This window comes from Bos javanicus, chromosome 11 (genome assembly GCF_032452875.1).
Source record: "Bos javanicus breed banteng chromosome 11, ARS-OSU_banteng_1.0, whole genome shotgun sequence".
NCBI classification, from domain to species: domain Eukaryota; kingdom Metazoa; phylum Chordata; class Mammalia; order Artiodactyla; family Bovidae; genus Bos; species Bos javanicus.
In genome coordinates, this window is record NC_083878.1 from 64,804,813 (window position 1) to 64,826,877 (window position 22,065).

The following is a 22,065-nucleotide window of genomic DNA, read 5'->3' on the forward strand; positions in this document are numbered from 1 at the left end:
GTAAGAAAAGTAGTGCTGTGGATCTTGGATTAGACTGTTTATACTTCCTATGGGCTTTGAAAAAAATCTTGTCATACATTTTGATGTTGCATTTGAGTGGAAAGTATCTGTGTATCATGGCAAGTTAGAGCCATTCCTTTGTCTCATCAATATTTGGTTTCCTTTATGTGAAGGTCTGGGCTTTGAGGATGGTGAATGAGAAATTTGAGGGTGTTTGAGATGCTTAAATGAGTGGGAAAAGAAACATGACCAAGGAAAGAAATAATCAGAATGGGTGTTTCTGAGTGTGATGCTTGCTTTTATGGGGATAAAGCGGAGAGAATGGTGTGAGAATGATAAGGCAGGCTAGTGGAGAGTGGGGAGGGTAGGGCTTGGCATTTGAGTTGAGACTTGACAATGACATTGGAGTAGGAACTTGCGAGTAGGAACCTACTTGGTGTGTTGGAAGAACGGAAGATGGCTGAACAGAAAGTGAGGTGGGGTGAGGCGAAGAGGATACCATCTAGAAGGTGGGTGGGGCTGGATGGTGGTGAGTCTTGCAGGCAAGGTGAGTGTATGGAGGTTTTTGAAGGGGGACAGGAATGGAGATTATGAAAGGCCTTGCCACACCCTTCTGTCATGAAGAGGCTTAGATACTGGATGGGAAGCAGGAAATATGCCTGGGTCATGTTGCTGCCGATCGTGCCAGCCCCGGGCCAGTGTCCTCACCTGTAAAACGGGAGGAACAATAGATTCCATTTATGTCCCTCAAAGGGATATAATGGGGATTAATTACCACTTTGTCGTAATATACTCGAAGCTCTTAAGAGAGCAGCACTATATTCCATGAAAGCAAAGCCTTATTCTAATTGTGTATTTATTGATTAAGTGACAATCAAGTCACAATGCTTATGGGAAAAATGGCTACATCTCTGCTTGCCACAAACGAATCCCATGTGTATAGATATAGAACATATTTAAACTTACATATAAGAGCATTGAAGTGGTCATTAACGAGACTTCTAAGCATCTAATCGGACATTATTAATAAGATTGAAAGCTATGTTAATTAACATTCAATAGACCAGAATTTAATTTCTGATGGCACATACAGTAAAATGGAGAGTTGGGGTGCTCTTTCCCATTCATATAGAGAAGAGAAAGTTGACTATCAGGACAGTTTCTATCTTGGGAGAGTTTATTGGGGTGAAGTGTTCAAAATAGTCAGTGTCTCAACTAGATGGAAATCATGTCCTCAGCTTCTCTCCCAGGCTTTAGAAATGTATATTTCAAACTTAGATATAGTTGACTATTAAATAGAAAGTATCTGTGCCAAAACTAATCTTAGTAGAATTCTAAACATTTTTACAAGAAGTATGGATTTCATTTTATTATCTAATCATGTAATATTTTTTGTCCACTCTTAACTCCTGAGACTTGTTCTTCGCACGCAAAATGTTCTGGTCTTTGACCTTACTACATTGGCCTGTGTTCAGAATCCTAGAGTATGTTGACATTCAGATAGGGAACCAACTTTGGTAGAATTTCATTTGGTTGTGCTTTACAGAAGAGTTGAAATGAATAGTGTTGTTTTTTTTTTTTTTAAATACACCCACTTCAACTTTGATATGGAGAAGGCAATGGCAACTCACTCCAAAACTCTTGCCTGGAGAGTCCCATGGACGGATAAGCCTGGTGGGCTACAGTCCATGGAATCTCGAAGAGTCGGACATGACTGAGCGCGTTCACTTTCACTTTCATGCACTGGAGAAGGAAATGGCAACCCACTCCAGTGTTCTTGCCTGGAGAATCCCAGGGACGGGAGAGCCTGGTGGGCTGCCGTCTATGCAGTCGCCCAGAGTTGGACACGATTGAAGCAATTTAGCAGCAGCAGCAGCAGCTTTGATATTGGTATCCAGCAACATGGTGCTTTTTTTGAGAGGAGAATGTGATGCTAACAAAATGCTTACTTTCTGGGGGCCTAGGCTGAGCTTGTTGGTCCAATGGTCAGCTTTAGAAATCTGTGGTTCTAGAAAAATATTATGTCAAGGTGGTACACTTTTGTATGGTCAAAAAGGATTTGTTATTTTAATCCTGTAAAATACAAGGAAGATCCTATTGAACTTTCTGTGTTTGTAACAAATAAACCTGTTCAAGAATAAACTCCGTATCAAGGTTCTGCAAGTATCCTAAGTAGCTATTTATACACTTCACTAATCTTTGTAATTGGCTTGTCTTTTACTGCTGTTAATTAGATGATGTAGTATTCCATTAATAAGAGTGACACACCTCAGCATTTTTACCTTTAATTATAGACCTCAGCAGACATTTACGTTATTGACAAAATCGCCTCAAATTGCCTGATGCACACATCTTTTTATTTTTAACAGAGCATATGTGTTTATTATTGAATCCCTTGCACCTAGCATTGCACCTGTTGTGATGTGCACATTGTGTGTTTGGAGCATATAGGTATACACCCATCCTTTTTGTCCTCTTTCAGCACCCTTACCCTTCTGAAGAACAGAAAAAGCAGTTGGCACAAGACACGGGACTCACCATCCTTCAAGTGAACAATTGGTAAGTAATTTGGCTTTGTGTTTACACACAATCTGCTTTCCCCTCTGGCAACCTGCAGCTCTTGTTTTGCATTAAGAAGACACACCCAGTTTTCCCTGGTGGCTTGTTGATCCAAAGGTGAGAACACAGGATGAGCCACAGCACTTGCTAGATTAGAAAGTTTTCTTTCTAGCACTTCTAGAAAAGAAAACACCGTATTGTTCTACACCTCCTTTATAAATTGACAAATTTTAGGCATAGTAAAAATAAGTGTTTAATTCATTTAGCTGTGGCTCTGTAAATGTCTCAGGTGTTTTTTTTTTTTTTTTTTTTTTTAATCTTTAAGGACGATCAATAGAAAAAGTAATATCCTTGTTTCTATGAAACAAGAAACTCCACTGTCACATCTGTTAGATTTTAAATTCGCTGAATAACTAAGCTCACTGAGAATTTGTTAGACAGTGCATTCCAGGATGGGCACTCCATCCCTCTTATCTCCCTATGGAAAAAAGAAAAAAAAAAGTGTTTCTACTTTGAAGCTATTCAAAACTTGATGTATCTCAGGGTTGTGTAATACTGTTTCTAAGTAAATGTGTAAATTCCTGATTTGGAAGAGAAGCTGAGATTATGTACCAAGGATAGCCAACAATATTCTGACTCAATGTATAGCAGTGTGGCAAACAGCCTTTGAGGAAGTATGACTTATTACCCTTTGTGATTGTGCTGAAAGCCAGGTCCATATAATCACCCAGAGCTAGTGTCGTATTTGAAGGGTATCGAAATCTGATCTCCTTTAAAACTAAGTGTATCTAATTAATTGTCCCAATATTTTTAGATTAGTGTTTATGATGGGGAAACCTTATCCTCTTTGAAGTAAAATCCAGAAAAGGCCCAAAGCCTGATTGGGGAAAAAGGAGAACTGAGAATGCCAGTCTGCAGACAGAAGTGTTTCTTTCTGTTCAATAAGTGTCAAAGATTAATATTACAGAATCTCTGATTACATGGCCTAATCCATTTTGGTGAATAAATTTGTTCTTGATGTCCATTGCACCTACATTAACAGACTCTTCTCTGTTAGAGAGCCTGGGAGCCTTTGGGAGAGATTTCAGATATATTAAGCCCCATTACAGAAAATGTAATTTCTGTCAATATAATCCCATGTATTCTTCAATTTAGTATTTTAGAGATAACAAGCTACTTACAATATATTTGCCTTTGGAGGATTAATTTACAAAGTGCACTATCTCCAAGACACAGACAGACCCATATAAGCATTGCTTGTAAGGGTTATCAATTTCAGTGACCTTATGGCGGCCTTGGGAGATCAATTTTTGCAGCCCTTTTAGTGAAGTGGATCAGGAACCAACAGAAGACATGCTGTACCTGAGCATGTTACTGGGAGTCTTGTGGCTGCTGCGGGTTTTTTGTTTGCCTCTTATACCTGCAGCTGTATCTTACTTTTCAACATTCTTGATACTGTATACTTGAACTCTGTCTTTCAAATTGTTCTGGACAGTATTATAGGGCAGACTATCCATTTTGCACACGTTCCTAAATTCCTACATATTTTAAAAGTTAAACTGATGAGGAGGCAATTTGAATACAATGGAGGCTGTACAAAGATTTATTTCTCTGGGAAATGATCCCCTTTGAGGGCCAAGGAGTGGCTGGGCCAGTTCTCATTAAGCAAGGCAATACACTACCCGTTCAGGTGAGCTATCACACACGCCATCTCTCTTCCTCTTCAGTGTTGCTAGAAAACTCTATCCACAAACATCGTTACCAGAGAACAGATTCCAATACAAGCTGCTTGTTACAGGTAGACAGCCTCCTGGGATATTTCCTCTGGGTGCTAGGGCAGGCAGACATTCCTGTGGCACAGAGCCGGGCACGGTTGTCTTTTCATAGAGTCTCAGCACAGTAGTCACAGTCAGATTTCCGCGGTTTTGCGATTGAGGGAAAAATAAGGACTTTAAAATTATCATACGTACCAGATAATAATTTTTCAACATAGATGCAGACTCTACCCTAAACTTCACTGTGATATTCAATTCTGCACAGGCACATAACTTGAAAATCCCTTTTCCTTATAACCTGGGATGTAAACCCAACTCTCTTCTCACCTGGCACCATGCAGTGTGCACGGGCTCTCTGCTTCTGTATGAAGTGAGAAGTGACCTCTGCTGGCACTTCATTGCTTCGCATTTGGCAGTTGTTTCAACTCTACAACAGCTTTGTGGTGGACCAAGGATCCTCAACCTCTGTTAAAAACCAAACCACACAGCAGCAAGTGAGAGGTGGGTGAGTGAGCCAAGCTGTTCATCTGTATTTCCAGCCGCTCCCCATCTCTCGCATTACCACCTGAGTTCCACCTCCTGTCATATCAGCAAAGGCATTAGATTCTCACAGGAGCTCAAACACAACTGTGCTTGAATCATCCTGAAACCACCCGCTGCTGACCGGTCCGTGGAAAATTGTCTTCCACCAAATGGGCCCCTGGTGACCAAAAGACTGAGGGCCACTGTGGTAGAGAAATTCCCCTCCAGTAGCTGAAAGTTGTAAGAGAAGTTGTTTCTTTTAAATTCGGTGAATAATGACATTCCCACGTTTGATTTGAATTTTTAACGGTGTATTACTTTTCATCCAAACCTTCTCCTTTTATGGAACGGATAACTGATTTCTTTTTCTCTGGACTTTGAGTTGCAAATATGAGGCAAAAATGGGGAAACCCAGATGGCACTCTGTTGAAACCCAAGATGCGAGAGAATCTTAAATGATGATGGCAGACTTGAAGATGAAAGAACACAACACTAAGTGGAGCTCATTTTTCTTTATCGTAGTAAAAAAATTACACAAAGTTTTTTTGAGAGCCTGTAAATACTTTTCCCGTATTGAACATCAAGCCCACGTTACCTCACTCTGGAAATAATAATTAAAAAAAAAAAACACTTCATAAGTATTTTAGCATTTCCCTTTCACTTCATTTAGGCACATTTAAAATTGTGTGTCTTCCTTTTTGGATTTTTTAAGACTTGTTAACACACAAGTACATTTTGTACAAACTATGAGTCACTGTTGAAGAGATGTAATAAGATGCTGAAGGGCAGGTTGGGTGTAGATCAGTCATAATTATTGGCAGCAACATAATGTATTGAAATACACAATATGAGTATGAAAAATATAAACTCCTGTTGAGTTGTTAGCTTGTCATAGAAACCCTGGCTGATGCAGCTTAAAGTTAGATTTTGACAGAAAAATGAGATGAGAAAAGTTTGATGCATTGTAATAATTCTTTCATTCCCTCTCTGAACTAATTTTACGCCTTTTTAATTGACATAAGTAATATATACTACCTGCCTTGGCTGACTAAGGATAAAGCAGATGGGATTTGGTGGGGAGAGGGGATCACAGGGAGAATTTAAATGTAAAACAACAAGACAGATTTGATTAAGAGAAAATTTGAATTAAAAGAAATAAGTTTTAACTTGTGTGTTTGGTCTATGTATCAGAGTACAAACAGGAGAAATCGTAAAATGGTTGGTACTAGCACTTTGTAGGAATTGGGCTCTGGGATGGAATGTGACATTTATTAGATGAGACATTGTAGCAAAAATCTATGCCAAGACATTTTTTGAGAATTGAGGCAATTATGCAAATAATTTGGGTAAAAATATTTTACCTAAATTATCCAACTATTTGAGGTAACCGCATGTTTTTTAAAAAAATCAACCTCCATAACTAATGGCCTAAACATTTCTATCTACTAGCATTCTATGGTAGACTTTGACTTAAAGCATAATAATTTTAAAAATATATTAATAATGTGTGCTATAAATGTGTGTGTCTTCTTCCTTTGCTCTCTCACTCCCAATTATGTTTTGAGCCAAAAATGATAAATAATAGCATTTGATGCCTTTGTCTTATTGTTTTTTCATTGTTGTCCTGGTTGCAATAAATACTTCAGTTATATCAGGGTAAAACTATTACTAATATGTTGACTGTCATTTAGGTGGAAACTTCTTAAATTTTTAGATTAGATGGTTATGTAGACCTTTTCATATGAAGGCAGAACTTTGAAGAAAACAAACACACATATGCACAATGTCAATACTGGGTTCTTTTCTCTCCTGAATACACCAACTTTATTCTTTTATATTGAAAATATGAGTGTAGAATGGTCAAATAAAGGCTCCCTTATATGTTTTCACAGCCATGTTGCAGACTTGGGAATTCCATATGATGAAAACTTGTGCCTGCAATTGTATCTTACTTGCAGCATGCCTCAGATGCCTCCTGCTTCAGCAGAGTTCTAGCCTAGAGTGTACTGAATAAATGTTACATTGCCTTTGTTTAGCCCTTCTCATCTGTGCACTTTCCCATTAAGGCCTAATGTTCCATGATTACTCTGTTGTCTCTCAGAGGGCAGTGGGTTTTAGGTGCAAAATACATAGTTAAAAGAAATACAGTGTTGATGTGGACAGAAGAATCCCTCTCCATCAATAGAGTGCCTAAGATTTCAGGGAACATGGGAACTCCAAGATGACACTTTACGGAACCATCATAGCTCTTCAAGTTCTCAGATTTAGTACACATACCAGATTTTCCTAGTTTTTTCATTTGTTGTCTTCAAAACTACAAAGCATTCAGGCATCACTTCCCATTGATTACCAGTGGCAGGGGAAGTATGTTATCTTTGGAGGTTTCAGCCATTGGTAGGTAAAAATGTAAACTTATTTTTCTAATAGGATCTCTCTTATTATAATAAATAGATTCAACTGTAAAAGGTCAAGTTTCTTTCTGAATTATGGTAATAATGTAGCAAATACTTTTAGAAGTAATCAAAGATTCTATAAATACAGGTACCTGTGTAGATGTAAATGTTAAAACATTCACAAATTATCCTTTCAACTTCTGAGATCTAAAAATCAATAGGGGGTCACAGGGTTTCATAGAATTGCTCTGCTTTTTCTTCCAACATAATTTAATAATACATTTTACAGATGTTGTTTAAACATTAGGCACAGATTGTTTTGTCAATAAAACTAAACAGAGGCATGACACAAAAGCAAGGAAAACAGATGTAAAAAGAAAAAAGAGAGCACCAAGCAAGGAGTGCTGGGTCATTTGTCTCCTATTCACTACAAAATGAGAGTGCAGAGTATACAGTGATTTTCCTTGCCTAGGAATCACCTAGGGATGGAACCACTTCACACGTAAGAGGTAATTTTATTAAGCAGGTGGCCTAACTTCTTCCCTTGAGAATTCAAGTGTAACCTACATTTAAGGTAGACTTCCTAACTGATCAATGGAGTAACAGGTGCAGTATTTTTAAAAGAAGGAGGAAGAGAAGGAAACACAAATAGAACAGCTCTCCAGCATCTCTTGGAATGGGTTGTTGTTCTCCAAGCCATGGTTAATTGCTATGCTTTTCACCTTGAGTGTCAATTCTAATAATATTACCTTTACAGGAGCTTACTCTGGGCTTAGATTAGAGCAATCAGTAATACTCACTAGATAAAATACTGTCTAGTTGCCCATGAGAAAATACTGAAATCAGTCAAAAAATGTATAGCTTGTATATTGCCTCAGACAGAGCTGGCAAGGCGCCAGGCAGGCAGGGTATTATTTAGGAAAGCTGAGCAAATAGCTCGCAGGGAAAAGAGCTGTGAATTTGAAACCTTCAGGTATTGTCATGTCAGAGAGTCTTAGGAGTTCAACGGAGATGCTGCTTTTGTCTGCAGATTTTAAAAAATTTCCAGCAAACAAGCCTCTTTGAAAATGACTCTGCAGTCTGTGAAATATACTTTGTTATAGGTTTTTTTCCTTAGTTTACTCAGAGGTTTCCCTCGCTGTGTTCAATCAGATGGCTAATACTAGGAAGAATGGAAACTCCTCACGAAAGGGTAGGTATTGGCCCACTGCACCACGTGGAAAAACCCTGCCCCCTCCACCAGACTAGGACCCTGAGTCTAGGTGAGAAGAGAAACAGGAAGGGGTGGATTGTAGGAAGATGGATTAGAAAGTCCAAACACTGTTTTGTGTATCTGCTCTTTCTCCTCCAGCTAACATTCAAAGCCAGTCTCAGCTTTTCAGGACAAGAGTGTGACGTCTGGAGCTTAGAGTTGGTATTGACCTGAGGATGCTTTCGGGACCACTTAGGGTTGGGGTTCAAGCAAGGCACAGAGAAGAGTGAGCTGGGAGACTGATTCCATCATGAACCCAGTGTTCCTCGACATCCCTTTCAAGGCAGTGAAACCAGTGGCTTGGTGCTTGACCTTGAACATGGTTTGGAGGTCAGTAGGGCTTGGTGCAAGTCCTAGTTAAGCAGGAACTCCTGGGGTGTCACCCAGCCAGCAGAGGGTGATTAACCATTGGGTCATTAACCATCAAGCACTGTTCTCGGAGCTGACTCCCTTGCAGAGAGTGTGGGAAATGGGCTGAGAGGCACCCTGGTCGAGGAGAAAAGTTCCAGCACCCACAGGTCTAAGGGTGGCTCAGAGGATAAAGAGTCTGCCTGCAATGCAGAAGACTTGGATTTGATCCCTGGGTCAGGAAGATGCCCGGTAGGAGGAAATGGCAACCCCTCCAGTGTTCTTGCCTGGAGAATTCCATGGATAGAGGAGCCTGGCAGGTTACAGTCCCTGGGGTCGCAAAAAGTCAGACATGACTGAGCAACTCACAGACAAGGGACAAATTCCCATGAAAGCCTCATGACAACACAGCATTTACATAGAGGGAATCAGGGAAGGGAATATGCAGGGGAAAGAACATTTGGAGTCCAAACATGTCATCTGCTGTCCCCACTCCTCACCAATTAGATGCATGTCCTTGATCAACTCCCTTTGTCTCCCTGGGCAACAGCTTCCTCTGCCTTAAATGGATGGGTAGGGCTGAGGAATCGGTGGGACTCTAAGCCTCTTCCAGCCCTAATATTCTAGATAGTGTAAAAAAGTGAACGGAAGCAAGGTGAATGTTCTGAAACTGATTTTTATTCCCGTTTTACATTAGAAGTGAAAAAAAAAAAAAAGAAAAAACCCACACAACAGGGCCTTTGATAAACAGACGAAAAGGATTATTCATTTAAAAGTTGTTACTTTTCTTCATCTTAAATAAGCAAATCTAGCCCTTAAAATAAAAACGAGATGAAATTAAACATTATCGCAAGACGTGGAAAACATGCGTGCTGTCACTTTTGGGTCCATAATAAAGATAAATCAGTTGTTTTTAGCAGTGCGCTCTGAGTCTGTGAAGGGCATGACAGATAATAGGCTTGGAATTTCTGAAGTTATTGTACAGTAAAATTTGTTTTTTCCTCAGGCATTCAATCTTTTTTCTCTAGTGATTTTGTACATGACAAACTTTTTAGTGGGTGCATTAATAATCTATAAGTAATGGGTTGTCAGGTGTCAGTTAGATAAGATTAAAAGACTGTTTAAGCATTATCCATTTGCTTCTTTGCATGAGTCTTATAGGTCAAGAGAAATAACTTTTTGAATTGTGGTTGTTTGCACATGCTGGTTTTTCCTCCCTCTCTCCCTCACTCCCTCTCTCTCTCTTTCTCTCCCTCTCTCTCTTTCTCTCGTTTGGCTCTGGTCCAGAAGTACTTGCAAGAACTGTATTACATTACATAAATCCTGCATGTAGGAGCAGATTCGAAACTCACACTGTGTGAATCAAGGGGACACATGTCTCCACTGACTTCTGTAAAGTTTTTAGTTTTGAAAATGTTACTCTTTCTCTTCTCAAAGGAAACTTTGTCAGGGGAAGCCTCCTCAGTAGAGGAACTGAAGCTCCCAGCCTGAGGAGTTTCCTAGCAAGTCAGGTTGAGGTCTATTCTTGTCAAATCTGTCTTAAGTGTGTTTACATATAGTTTGCCTTTCTGGTATTTTCTGCTTGCACAGACCTGATCTCCACCTATTTTGTGTCAACAGTTGCCGGGGCTGGTGTTGGGTGATTAACCATTGAGCACTGGGCCCCGGAGCTGTGCCCACAGAGAAGACCCCCTCTCCCCTTGTGCTTACATCACCCTCTGGCTTCAGGCTGCACCTACATGAAACAAACAGCATTTCTGAGTGGTTAAAGAGGCAGTCTGAAACAGTAAAAAATGGGGCAAATGTTGCCTTCTTGTTAAATAAGACAGTTTTCTCAAAAATGGAGAGGAGGCAGGGGTGCTGGGACGGAAGTGTTTCTGAGGGCAAATGTGGTCTTGGATCTGCATGGTTCTGATGGGCAAATGCCTGCAGTAGACACTACACTTTGTGTAGACACTTAGGGTGGTTTTTTTTTCTTTCTTTCTTTCTTTAATTTTTAAGGGGCAAGAGAATATAAAAAAAAAAAATCTAACAAAAACACGCCAACAGCATGGATGTTTGTAACTTTGGCAAGTACAGGACTGTCACACTCCATGCCTTCATGGTCTTTGGGTATTTTCCTCCTGATTTTATGTCCATTCTTATGAGGTCTTTAAGCCTGACCCATTAATGTGGGAAATAATGAACTCTGTTGGGCTCTAGACACCTGAACAATAACAAATAAGCAAAAATACCATAATCGGTTCCCATCTTTGAGAACTCCTTTTCCCTTTTACCCTCTTAACCAGTGTGGCTGAAGGACCTAATGCCTCGTAAAATTAGATCCTGTCACCGAAGAAGGAAAAAAGTACTTCCTTTTGCAAATACATTAACTCTTTCAGGCCCATGGGAATTATTGGTCTTGGATTCCAAATGTAACTTAGCTCAAAAATGTACTTCCTGTCATGGGAGATGTCTGGCATTCTATTGATTTGGTCACTATTTTTCAAGAATAATATATTGCCAAAGGATGGAATTAAATGCACCATGATTAAAAACAAATATCTTTAAGTTTCCAGTATGTTCTACTTTAGGATGCTGATTTGAATGTAAATGAATAGTTTTGAGGGTTGTTGTCTAGTTGAAGGGTTTTGCTGGCCTGTATCACTAGAACATCTGCTACGGTTGACTGTATTTGATCTCTAGTTTGAGTCAGAATTCATACGTACTTGGAAAGGGTAGGGAGGAGGAAATATTGTAAAGCTAATGGAAGGAATTGTGTGGATCCAAAGATGTCGGGTCTCAGCCCCCACGGCTGGTCACCTGGCAGGATTGTGTACAGAATGGACAGTGCGATGGGTTATGGCTAGGATTCCCATCCTCAAGGCCAAGTAGTGGCTGGAGGGAGTGGCCAGAAAAGACAGATCAGAATCATTCTGAGTGAATGTAGTATAAAAAAGCATCTTAAGAATTAACTTGATTTTTGTCATGCTATTTCTCCTGAAATAGTAAGTTAACAAAGAGATAGGAGATTTTTGAAGTTTATCAAAGGGAGCATGGATTAAAATTTTAGAAACACTGCAACAGAACCACAGAGTCCAAGTCTGGATGGGACTGTAGCATCCTTTGACAGATGAGGCTCAGGGCCTTGCGATGTTACATTCTTAATTAGAGGTGGGGAGGGGGCTGACTCCTGCTTCAGTGTCTCCTGCAGTCCACCATTATGTATTTTTCTTTTTAATTAGTTGATTTTTTTTTTTTTTTGGCTGTGTTGGGTCTTCGTTACTGTGCACAGCCTTTCTCTATTGCAGCCAGCAGAGAATACTCCTTAGTTTTGTATCGCAGCCTTCTCACTGTGGTAACTTCTCTTACTGCAGAGCGTGGACTCTAGGTACATGGGCTTCAGGAGTTGCAGCACATAGGTTCAGTAGTTGTGGCACAGGGCCCAGCTGTCCTGTGGCATGTGGGATCTTCCCAGATCAGGGATTGAACCAGTGTCCCCTGCATTGGCAGAAGGATTCTTTACCCCTGAGCCATGAGGGAAGTCCCATTATGTATTTTTAAGAGCTTTATTGAGATATAATTCACAAACTATGCAATTTACTCATTTAAAGTGGTTCAGTGGTTTTAAGTATAGTCACAGATATGTGCAATCATCCTCAGAGTCCATTTGAGAACAATTTCATCACCTCAAAAAGAAACCCTCTACCCCTCACCCTCCATACTTCCATCCCCAACTCTGTCACAGATCTACTTTCTGTCTCTATGGTGATTTAGTCACTAAATTGTGTCTGAGTCTTACGACCCCATGGACTGTAGACCACCAGACTCCTCTATCCATGGGTTGCCTATTCTGGACAGTTCATATAAATGTGATCATGATATCTCTGGTCTTTTATGACTGGTTTCCTTCACTTAGCATTATATTTTCAAGTTTCATTTACTTTGAAGCATATGCCATACTTTATTCCTGTTTATGACTGAATAATATTTCATCGTATGGATATACCACATTTTCTTTATTAGTTCATTCATTGATGGACATTTGGGTTGTTTCCATCTTTTGCTGGCCTAAGAATTTGTTTGTAAGCTTTTGTACCATTAGATACTTTTGAGAATCATAATGACAGTATCCTCAGCAAACTTCCATAAACATTCACCCATTTGATCATCACAGTTCCATCACCTAAATACTGCTATAATCTCAGAACCAGCAAGTGGCAGTTTTCCTACTCAGTTGTCATATGCTTTCCACTGGACACTGTTCTCACTCTTCCTGCCCTTGGCCAGTATTTTGACTGTGATAATTAGGAGCAGTGGTGTTCAAAGGAAAGGATGGCAGCTCAGAAGTGAAATGTACATTCTCTGAACTTTCCCCAGTGTGACTTTGATGACCATAAGCATTTTTCAAAGATTTGACAAGTTCCATGAGGAGGTCATTTTGTTGGCTTTATTGTCCTCATTTGAAAGATTTTGTCATGTCCCTCAATTGAGAGCTTTTGCCTTTTCAAGTGGATCTATTTACATATAAGGACCTACAGGTTACATATTGATATACAGTACATAAAGCTTAGGTTTCAAACGTTACTAATTGAAACAGAAGTTACAGTGAACATTCTAAGGAATAGACAGTAGGCCTCCATTCAGGTAAAACCTAATCTGTAACGAGGTGAAAAAAGAAATCAAGCTAAATTTTGATATACCTTCCCTTAGCATGAGTGGAGACTCATGCTAAGGGAAATTTAATTAGTGAAGGCTTGGAGTGTGGAGGCAAATAAAGGAGAGATTCTAGAGAAAGGAAAGAGCTGAAAGATTCTCCAGATTGGCACTAGGATTCTAGAATACCTTATGCATGCTTGGCTGGTCACTTAACACAAAAGAGTTTCAGTTCCAGTCATTCAGGGGAAATTCTATTTTGGGAAAAAAGTGAATATTTGATTACTAGGGTAACACATACACCCTGATTCCTTGGGACATTCACAGTTTATGCCTGGTGCCCAGCATAATTATCAGTAACTTTTCTTTACTCCTTTTTTTTGGGGGGGGGGGGGCTGTGCTGGATCTTCTTTGTGGTGTGTGGGCTCTAGAGCATATGGACTTAGTAGGTGTGATGCTCTGATTTGGTTTGCCTTGAGTCATGTGGGATCTTAGGTCCCAAACCAGGGATCAAACCCATGTCCCCTGCATTGGAAGGCAGATTCTTAACCACTAGACCACCAAGGAAGTCCCTAATGTCCCTTTAGTCTTAAAAGTGTCCCAGCATAGATGATAAATGATCTGGTTATCCTACTTATAATGGAAATTGACAGAACATTAAGACTTGTTTAAATAACTGTGTACTTATTCTGTAATTAAGGGATGTTTAGTAAGATGCAATTTTATTGACTTTTGTGAATATGGGAAAATGAGAATTTATATGATTCAGCTTAAATAGACACATTTGTTATTTAAAGATATTATTGTACCTAATTTAGGTTTTTGTTAGTAAAAGAGGTTTTGCTGTATTATCCTAGATTATCCTATTGTTTATACATTGTGCTAATAATCACTCTAATTTCACATACTCTAAGTTAACCACTTTTAAAATATTTATTAGGTTAAACAAAATCAAATTTGGTAACTTGTCTGTCACTTGTAAGTAAATATTTTATAAATGCTATTTTGTTCCTTATGCTTTATATGGATACTTACAGTATGTATAACTACTGGATATTTCTTATGCTAAGTCTAGTGATACATCCCTATAATTCATTCCACTGGGTTTGGAGCCTAAGGTTTTAGTGATCTAGAAGACAGCAAAGGAAATAGAGATCCCCCCCTAAGGGAGCCACCCTTGCTTTGAATTCAGTTCAGATTAAAGGATTTAGCAAACTGAGCTGCTGCTTTTTTTTTTAGAGTGAAGAAAATCATTTTCCAATTTGCTTTCAAGGAAAACTTTCTGTAATATATAACCAAGTGATGATGTATTTGCAAGCTATTTCAACTTATAAAGTCCAAAATGATGCTTGGATTTTGTTTTTACTTTGCATTACAATTTTCAACTAATTAGCGACTTCTTTTTTTCACTAGTTGCTTGGAAGAAAATTTTATATGTGATTAACTTTCTCAACTTTCTTAGTTTCAGCTTTTTTTAAGAGTAGTTTGACAAATACACCTATCACTTCTAGAGAAGGGGAACCTTTTCAGACCTCTGATGGATGGGCTTATTGTGATTTGAACAAATTCCAATACTATGTTTCTAGAGTAGAAGGAGAGCAAAACACGTGCTTCCTTCTTCCCTCCCGTTCATTCACCTCCCCCAACCCCAGACGCACAGATGATGTATTGCAGTCCTGGAACTGTCGGATCCTGGAGGAGGTTGAGAAACTGGAAGACAGTGCCAAAAACATGATTTCATAAGGTTTGACTTGAGATTGAGTCAACTTTTTTGAGCGTCTAAAAATCATGTTTCATGAAATTTTACTTCACAAAGAAAGGGAGTGTGGAAGGCTTGGACCCTAAAGCCTGCCAGTTACGGATCATTAAATCCAATAAGTAAATGTAAATCTAAAATAGAGAATTCCAACAAAAGATTTTGAAGTGAAATTCTTGTTTAAAAGAACAGAGTGTTATGTGGGAGATAGCTGGAATTCATTCCCTGAAAGGTTTGTTTATAAAACAGGCTTTAAAGTTATTAGGAAATGCTGACTTAAAAAAAAAAAAAAGAGTCGTATATGTAGTTTTCTTTAAATGACTCTGATAAAGTTGAAAGAAATGCTTCATAAGAAAATTCATGGAAAAAGAAAGAACAAAATTCTGGAATTCAGCAACTACTTTCCAAGATGGTAACTTATATTAGAAGCTATTTTACAAGACTTAATTCTGCCCTTAAAAATATTTATAGCAATGAATATAAGTAAAATGAATTATATAGCAATTAAATATTATACTTGCATGTTGTTCACATTTAATTGAATAAAGAACAGTTCATGAAGAAATCACCAGTACTTAAGAAGGCATGGCATTAATTTTTATTATTAAATATATATGTAAGTATTCTTAAGTATACCTAAATATTAATCAAGATGATATAATTAATACTTTCTTTAATGGATAGTATAGGTATAGAAGGCATTTTTACTAACATATCCTGTTATTTAATGAAATTTTTTCTTAATAGTTAATAATTTTAGCTTCTTGAACAAAGAAGGGTACGTATTATAGAATGGCATTTCTCCATACTTAAATGGATACCTACCTTTCTGCTGGCTAGTCGCTTATACCTGATTGGCAAGAAGCTCTTTGGAGATGACTGAGAGTCATGTCGTTGTTTAGAAACCACAGTATTTTGTGAGAATTTTATTTTGATTTCCATGAATAAGCTGTGGCATGCTAAAATAACAAAAGACAGTCTCCCTTAATCATCAGTGAATAAGTAGGGTGGTAAGCACGGGGGAGTAGAATTGAGTAAAGGTGAAAATTATATTTTTGAGAGTAAGCAAGTAGTTTTTCCTTCCTTTTGTCAGTATTGTGGAGGACCAAAGGTGTAAGAGTATAGGAATAGGGCGAAGCCATGCAGGAAAATTGCCTGTGGAACTGGGCAAATAAACCTGGTGTTTGGGCCTAAAGGATGTCCACTATGATCTGGCCACCCCACCGGTTCGCACCAAGAGAAGACTACATTTAAGAATCCAGTTTTGTGGAAAGGAACCTGGTCAGGGAGTGGAGGATAAACCAATGGACAAAGGTCAACTTTAGAACGCGGTGCTACCAGATCTGGCTCGGAAAACTATTCACGTATCCAAAGATGAAGAATAAAGGAGATAGGTGGAATTAACAGAAGCGGGGAGAAAAAGTCCAATAATAAACAAACATCTGAGGGCAGAGACAAGAAAGAATAGAGCAAAACTTCCTGTATTTCTTTTTAGCATAACTCAGGGTTCATCTTCCATTCTCCTTGTCTGATTCCTATTTTTTAAAAAATGCAGATGGTAAAACTCAGTTTTTAGATGATCCCATGTCTCAGATATTTAAGACTTTTGCTCCCCTTTCAACTTCCTACTGGCCCCTTAATAGGACTTGAGTTCTAAACAAATAACTAGGTAAAAAGAAATACACCTCTGTTTATTTTGACATGGAATAAAGCTCTAAAGCCAATCCATTATCTTCCTTTCCTTTGTAAAACTTCTTGTTTTGAGAAAGGAGACCATTTGGTCACAGGAGGAAATTCTAATCCATGATTCCATGAAAAAAGGAAATTTAAGAATTCTTTCTCTAATTCAGTTTTCAACCACCTACAAGGTGTCCAGTTCTTAGTACTTCACAAAAGAAGACTGTTTTCAAAGCAAAACGGGATTTTTAAAAACATATACCTTGATGTTTGGAATGAAATGTGGAAATGCAAACAGGATGTTTCTCAACCTTAAAGAATACTTAACTAAAAGGATTACTTTGTAAAATGCCCAATCTGTGGCAAATTTGAGCATCATTCTATTGAGCCAAGGTGTGAAACTATTTTAATGAGTAAGAAAAGCAAACTGTCCTGTTATCGTATTCCTGACATTATATATCTGTGTTTTAAGGACTGTAATGCCTGGACATCAATATAAAATTCTAAAAGTTTCTTTTACATCTTTAAACAAATAAGCTTTTTAAAAATCACCTTATCAATATGGAAAATTCCAAAGATTGTGTGTATTTCATGGATATATTTCATCTTAAACTATTTTATGGGTATTGAAGAATGTATTTTTTATTGTACATTCAGATTGGAATTTTTGTCATCCTCTTCATTTCTCTTCAAAAACATTGTTTTTTCTTATGTTCAAGCTCTAATATGTATTTATGTATTCATACATATGAGTTTAAAATAACTATTTTACTAATGTTTCTTAAAATGACAGTGTTTTAGAAGGGAATATGTTCATGTGAGTTTACATAAAACCCAAAGATCTTTTTTTGGTTCTTAGTGTTTAGAAGATTCTTGATAATTTAGAATATTCCACAATGGAAAGTAAAGCATTCTGTCACAAAAGCAGGGAGGATGAGACACAAGGTCAAAGGGCATTTTGGAAACAAACAGCTGGACCAGTTTATTTAAACAGATACAGGGATGGGGGAACTGACCTCTGTTTGACTTATAGTGGGAGGAGCAAGTATGTCATTTTATTACTTTGCCCAGAAGGAAAATGTTTTCTTATCTGAATTCAACACAAGCCATCTAAACACATGACCTTGCTGTATATAGCTAATTCCAAAGAGAGTACATATAAGACATTCAAAGAAAATCATAAAATACACTGAATAGAGTCTAATGTTGGAATGGTTTTAGAATTGAAAAGGTGGTATTGTTGTTAAAAATAAAATATTTTGCTATTTATTCAGTTATTTTCAGATAAAGATGTCTACCATGACCCCAGATAATACTATGTATTTCATATAAGTATAGGAATTATAATTCAGTAGCATTCTGAGAGTTTACTATGTCCTACATGTACTGATAATGTCCATCATATTGAAACAAATATTGTTTTTAATTAAAGTTTACAAAAGTGAGGACTTCCAAGTATACCTACTAATGTGGTCAAGAAGTTTGGATAAAATGCTGTGTCCTTAGGTTTTCAAGGTTTTAAAATTTTTAGTTAATGAAAGGATTCCCACCTATATACCTACATATCCTTTAGGTAGCCCACATCTGTGTTGTGAATAACAACAAATGGTTATTGCCACCCAAAGAGAAGCAACTAGCATCCTGTACCTGGGGGCCCTAACTAAGAGGCTGGGGTGAGATGTTTGCTCTCTCCACGGGGACCTGAGCAGGCCTGAAGTCGCTGCATTTAGTGTTGCTCGCAGAGGCATGCAGAGAGACTCAGCATTTTGAGCAGAGAGTGGCCCAAGGGGTGAGTGGACTCAAAATCCTAGAACTCACATTCTGGAAGGAACTTGTTAGGAATCACGGATGTTTAACCTAGGGAGAAGAGGGGAGACCTATGGGGCACAGTGGCTATAGTTCTAATGTTTGAAAGGCTATCTGAAGAAGTGAGATTAGAATTGTTTAAATTACCCCCAAGAAGTTGTCCTGGTGAAAGGATTTTAGATCAGGTAAGACAGAACCTTCTAACAGTTATTGTGTCTGTAGAGGAAGTGGGCTCTCGGTTAAGGTGACCAGTGCTGTATTAGAAATAGTCCAGCACCCAGAGAACAGATTTGTGGTTGCCAAGGAAAGGGGTGGGGGTGGGGAAGTGGGAAAGGGATGAACTGGGAGTCTGGGGTTAGCATATGTAAACTAGCATATATAGAATAGATAACCAACAAGGTCCTACTGTGTAGCTCAGGGAACCATTTTCAATATCCTGTGATAAACCATAAATGGAAAAGAATATGAAACAGAATGGGTATATGTGTATAACCGAGTCACTTTTCTGTGCAGCAGAAATTAATGCAACATTGTAAACCAACTATACTTGAATAAAAGAAAAAAAAAGTCTAGCAGAGGCTACCCATCAACCTGGTAGGGATATCAGAGAGAGGGGATTCGTGTTAGTGACCAAGCTAGGTGATGATCAAACCTGATAGGTGGCTTTTCCGGCCCCATGGGTTAACTGTCATGGATTCAGACCTGAGATGGTTATCATGAACTGGTCTTTGGAAATCTGAATGTATGAGTTTGAAGGAGGCAAGCTTTGGAATATAGATAACCCAATTTGCTGAGTCTTCTTAGGCATAGCTTTTTTTTTTTTTTTTGGTCTTTATACACAAGTAGTACAGTCATCAAAATCCCAAAGTCTCCAAAATGTTGTCATTCTTATTCCTGGACTCAACAGTGAGGTTGTCGCCAGTGGTGACTGGCTCAAAATCAGCTCATGTTTAGATATCTAGTCCAGAATATTCTAGATGGGTGGCACAGTAGTGGCCATGCTCTGGTCAGGACATTGTGGTGGTGAGAGGGGTATGCTTGCTACCGTTTGCCAAATTATTAACATCTCTTGGGTTACATGTAACCTCAAATAAGTCACTTAATTTCTCGGAGCCTTGGCTTCTCATCTGTTAAAAAAGACTCTCCTTATTTTTAGATAAGTAATATATATCCATAAAATATTATGTTTTTAAAAGAACTTGAAAAAAGTTATCAGAGTTCCTTTTAAGAGAATGCAGATTTTGAATAATACCATAGATAAAGAGGCATTTTTGCTCTCTTACCTATGTTAGTTACTATGAAAATTACTCTTGGTATATGCAGAATATTAATATTAAATAATTTTCTGATTGGTCATGCAGTGAAGACAGCTAATGAAAAAGCAGATTTTTTTTTCATTTTAATTGGTTATTTCACATGGTGTTTGTGCTACACCTGTGCTTATAATGAGAATTGAGAATTAATCTAACCTTCTGCTCACATGATTCCAATTTTCATGGTTTATACAAGATAATGATAACCTGATTTGCAACACAATTTGTTGTAGATCTGTGTTTTAAATATTTTTATTAGAAGTTTGGAGACTTCATATATGAGAACCAATTTAATATATGTTGTCAATAAGAGTTAACACTAACCAATATCTTTTTAGTTAGATTCCAGTTTCATTCGTTATTTTAATTACTTCTAAGATAAAGAACATAAGGATATAAGAAAGTTTAGAATCTTAAAATGTCATGAAGTATGCATTTTTTAATTTAAAAAACCTATGCCTGCCTGTTTGAAAGTGAAAGTGAAAAGTGAAAGTTGCTTGGTTGTGTCCAACTCTTTGGGACCCCGTGGACTATACAGTCCATGGAATTCTCCAGGCCAGAATACTGGAGTTGGGTAGCCTTTTCCTTCTCCAGGGGATCTTCCCAACCCAGGGATCGAACCCAGGTCTCCCACATTGCAGGTGGATTATTTACCAGCTGAGCCACAAAGGAAGCCTGTCTGTTTAATGGCTTGTATTTCAGGAACTGTTTTCCTTCCTGAAGTTGGCAGACTTACCAATTAGGATTCATGCTGGAATGGAGGTCCTAAGTTTGTGGCAGCACAACATACCATGTGGGCTCTTGGTTCCCCAACCAGGAATCAAACTCACATCCCCTGCATTGGAAGTGCAGAGTCTTAACCACTGGACTGCCAGGGAAGTCCCTAGACTGTGGGTCCTTTAATTATTAACAGTACAGTATTAAAATCTTCATTGTATTTTTTTATGTGGTACTCATGTTGGATATGAACTTCCCAGGTAGCTCAGTGGTAAAGAATCTGCCTGCAATACAGGAGACGTGCATTCAGTCCTTGGGTCAGGAAGATCCCCTGGAGAAGGAAATGGCAACCCACTTCAGTATTCTTGCCTGGAAATCCCATGGATAGAGGAGCCTGGGTGGGCTACAGTCCATGAGGCCTCAAAGAGTTGGACATGACTTAGCAACTGAGTACGCACACATGTTTGATATACTCAAATCTGAGTTGAGAACTAAAAGCAATGTACTATTTCAGAATCGAATATGTCCGATTCATTTTATGTATTTGATGTGAAATGCTTAGTATTACAGGGTGCAAAAACCTCTTAAGAGAGAAATTTCATGAGCATAGTGTTGGACTATGTTAAAGCTTTCAGTGACTAGCCACTTTTTTAGGGGCTACAAAAATTGTTAAAATTTTCAGTGACTAGCCACTTTTTTAGGGGCTACAAAAATTGTAAAAAGAAATCTTATTAAGACACTTAAGTGTCTTCAAGATTTTTTATTATACATGTTCAGGAGTAGCTGGAGAAAGCAGTGTTTAAGTTCAATTACTGTATAGCCATGACCTTGCCTTGACCTCAGACTTGGCATGAGGAGTGCGCGCATGCGTGTGTGCGTGTGTGCACGTGCGCGCGCGCACACACACACACACACACACACACACACACACATACACAAAGCCACCCTAAGAATTCTCTACCAGGAATGAATTTCTCTGAAGTCCCCAGCAGTGTAAGTTAGTGGTGATAAACTCCAGACATTTTTTCATTTGATGGTGTGCTGCCATCCTGGTTCATTATCTTAATAGTGGGCATTAAAATAGAATTAGGTTTGCAAGAGGTAGGGAAGGTTTTGATAAAAACTGTAAAAAAGAAGTCAGAGAACAGAAGATTGAAATGTCACTAATTAGGAGAGGGAACAGATGCCCTTATGACCATCTCTCTCACAACACCAAATTTCCCCTCTTGCAGTTGAAAAGAATGGTAGCCAGTATTGTTTCCTGAAAACTCTGCTAATTCCCCTATGAAAAGATGAAATGGAAGTGTCCAAC

The 22,065-nt window shown here is 38.4% G+C and overlaps 1 protein-coding gene across 8 annotated transcripts in view; it reads left to right on the plus strand.

Moving 5' to 3' along the window:
* MEIS1 (Meis homeobox 1) overlaps positions 1–22,065 on the plus strand; it is a 188,053-nt gene that overhangs the window by 116,244 nt on the left and 49,744 nt on the right. For all 8 annotated transcript variants that reach the window (XR_009739458.1, XR_009739457.1, XM_061432821.1 and 5 more), the window contains one exon: positions 2,483–2,559. Coding sequence is in view for 6 of the 8 variants with exons in the window: in XM_061432821.1 (XP_061288805.1) it covers positions 2,483–2,559 (77 nt within the window). In the remaining 2 variants the exon portion in view is untranslated. The remainder of the gene's footprint in view (positions 1–2,482; positions 2,560–22,065) is intronic.